Below are 3,009 nucleotides of genomic sequence, written 5' to 3' on the forward strand. Positions count from 1 at the left end.
CGACTGGATTGAGGCTGAGGAAAGTGAAAGTGAAAACGAAGACTTAGATGAAGATGAGGATTCAGTTATTCAAGATTCATATTTTGTTGATCATGAAGAAGATGATGCTACTTATCCATTTCCAGCAAACAAAACTGCACGTGATAGATTTTTAAACATCCTTTGTGAACCTATAGAGAGTGAAGATCAAGATGATGAATACGTGCCACCCCAGTACCCTGTGTATGATGAGAGACAGCCATGGGATTAGATGAAACCAATGATAGGTATGCGATTTTGTAACCCTACTGAGCTTAAACATATGTTAAGCAATTATGCAGTTGCTAATGGGTATGATCTATGGTTTGAAAAAAATGACTCTGATAGATTGTTAGTGAAATGTTGCAAAAAGAATAAGTCACCATCTTGCCCTTTCAGACTATGGGCCTCCTGGATAGGTAAAGAAAAGACTTTTCAGATCAAATCTCTAGTGAATGAACATAATTGTTGTAGGGTGTTTAAGTTTGGGTCAATTGTAACTTATAGATGGATAGGGAAACATTTTATGAGTCAAATTATAGAGAACCCAAAAATGAGTGCAAGGAAGATGAAAGCTAAAGTGTCAACAACATTCAACATAAATGTGAGTGTGGGGCAATGCAGAAATGCAAAGAAATTTGCATTACAAGAGATTGAAGGAAGTTTAATTGAACATTATGGGAGATTGTGGTCATATGGTGAGGAAATTATCAGGTCAAATCCTGGGTCTACTGTGAGATTGGATGTAGACATCATGCCAGATTCCACAACTTTGTTTTCTAAGTTTTATGTGTGTTTCAAAGCTGTAAGGGATGGTTGGTTAGAAGGGTGCATGCCTGTAATTGGGCTTGATGGTTGCTTTTTAAAGGGTATAGTTAGAGGAGAAGTTATTTCAGCTGTTGGGAGAGATGCAAACAACCACATCTACCCTTTAGCATGGGCTGTGGTATGTGTTGAGAATAAAGAAACATGGAAGTGGTTCATAGATTTGCTTATGGAAGACATTAATGGTGGTCTTGGTGCAGGCATTACCCTTCTTTCTGATGGACACAAGGTTAGTACTAGGTCATTTGTATGCTTCATTTTTATGCTTTTTCACTCATAATGATGTTGTGATTTGTAGGGGTTATTACAAGCAGTTAAGGAAAGATGTCCAGAAGCTGAACATAGACAATGTGCTAGACACATTCTGGCCAATTTTAATAAAAGGTTTACTGGTCAACAATACATAAAGTTATTTTGGAGGGCTGTAAGGGCTAGTACTGTGGAGAAGTTCAGAGGTATAATGGAGAAGATCAAATCTATTGATACTCATGCTTATGATTACCTTATAGACAGAGATCCTACTACCTGGTCTAAGGCATTCTTTCAAGAAGGAAGAGACTGTGATGCAGTGGAGAATGGGGTCAGTGAGAGTTTCAATTCTGCTATTAGGCATGCTAGAAGGAGACCTATAATCACTATGCTGGAGGAGATTAGGTTATTTGTGATGGAAAGGATATACACTCAAAGAGTTGAAGGAATGGAATGGGATTTGCTTATATGTCCAGCTATTAGGAAGTGTATAGAAGAGCTGAAGGTTAAACAGAGGTAATTATTTTACTTTAATATGCTTATGTTAATTATGAGGATGTGTTATTGATTCACTGATGTTAATATGCTTAAACAAATTGTGGGGAGTTACTCCTTGTGGTTATCAAAAGTATGAGGTTAGATTCACTGATGTTGCATATGGAGTGGATCTAATTGCAAAGAAGTGTGCCTGTAGAATATGGCAACTTACAGGGATACCATGCTTACATGGAGTGGCAGCAATATCTTACTTGAATCATGATGCTGAGGCATATGTGTCCCAATCATACACTACTGAGGCTTACCTAAAATGCTACAAATATAGCATTAATCCTCTCAATAGTAGTGAAATGTGGCCAGATGTTCCATACCATAAGCCTTTGCCTCCCAAAAGAAGAAGATTACCTGGTAGGCCATCTGTGAAAAGGAAGAGGGATGCAATTGAACGAGAGTTGAGTGGATCAAGTAGACAAACTGTCTCAAGAAGGGGTAGCATAATAAAGTGTGGTATTTGTAAGGAACCAGGTCACAACAAGAAAAAGTGTCCATCTAACCAACAAAGCAATACATCAGGTGAATATTTTTAAAAACATTACATCATTTGAACAAAGAATTGACATTTTAATTTTTGTTTGCAGTACCAAGTTCATCCAGGGGCAGTGGAACAGACCCAAGTTTATCCAGGGGCAATGAAGGACCACCACCTCCTCCACCACCACCTGCAGCCCAACAACCTCCTCCACCACCACCTGCAGCCCCCATGCCAAGAAGAAGGGTCCTAGTTAGTAGAAGTGGAAGGAGGAAATATTCTGAACGGATTATCAAACAAGCATTAAGGAGGCAGATACCTGGGGTTGGGAGTAATGCAGATAACCCTTCAGTTATTGATTAATTTAGTGGGTGTGTAGTGGGTGTAAGGCAGTTGTGATGTAAAGACAAAGTAGTAGTCTTTTTATTATGCTTTTCTATGGTACTATCAAGTAGGTGTATGGGCACATGGTGGCCCTTCTTTTGTCTATGCAGGAATCTTTTGTGTTACCTAGAAACTACTTTTGTGTATGCAGACAAAAACTTATATAACTGTAGAATATTAATGGCGTATTACAATGAATCCAACCACCACATTCACTTACTTTTTTTTATTATATGTATTTGTTATATGTATGCTAGTTTGTGATTCCATTCCAGTCAAAACTAATTCTTTATATGCATGCTACTTTGTGATTCTATTTCAGTCAAAATCAAATATGTATTCATTGTGATTCCATTCCAATCAAAGTTAATATGTATGCAGTTAATATGTATGCTTCTTTATCCTTATGATTCCATTCCAGTCAAAAATATTTCTTGGTGATTCCATTCCAGTCAAAGTTACTTCATTCCATTCTTTGTGATTCCATTCCAATCAAAGTTAATATG

General features: G+C 37.5%; 1 protein-coding gene across 1 annotated transcript; it reads left to right on the top strand.

The window, feature by feature from the left end:
- The first annotated feature begins 268 nt into the window (after positions 1-268).
- Positions 269-1,612, top strand: LOC145050318 (uncharacterized). Its single transcript, XM_078998588.1, has 2 exons — positions 269-1,072; positions 1,142-1,612. The coding sequence occupies exons 1-2, from the start codon at positions 269-271 to the stop codon at positions 1,610-1,612; spliced, it is 1,275 nt and encodes a 424-aa protein (XP_078854714.1).
- Positions 1,613-3,009: the final 1,397 nt, after the last annotated feature.

The sequence above is a fragment of the Lactuca serriola genome, chromosome 5 (assembly GCF_051521515.1).
Source record: "Lactuca serriola cultivar US96UC23 chromosome 5, Lser_US96UC23_V15, whole genome shotgun sequence".
Lineage (NCBI taxonomy): Eukaryota > Viridiplantae > Streptophyta > Magnoliopsida > Asterales > Asteraceae > Lactuca > Lactuca serriola.

Bases quoted from the DNA above. Each gene is read 5' to 3' on its own strand.
- LOC145050318 (XM_078998588.1), top strand. From the start codon at position 269: ATGCGATTTTGTAACCCTACTGAGCTTAAACATATGTTAAGCAATTAT. The intron at 1,073-1,141 runs GTTAGTACTAGG...TGTGATTTGTAG, and splicing joins TTCTTTCTGATGGACACAAG to GGGTTATTACAAGCAGTTAA.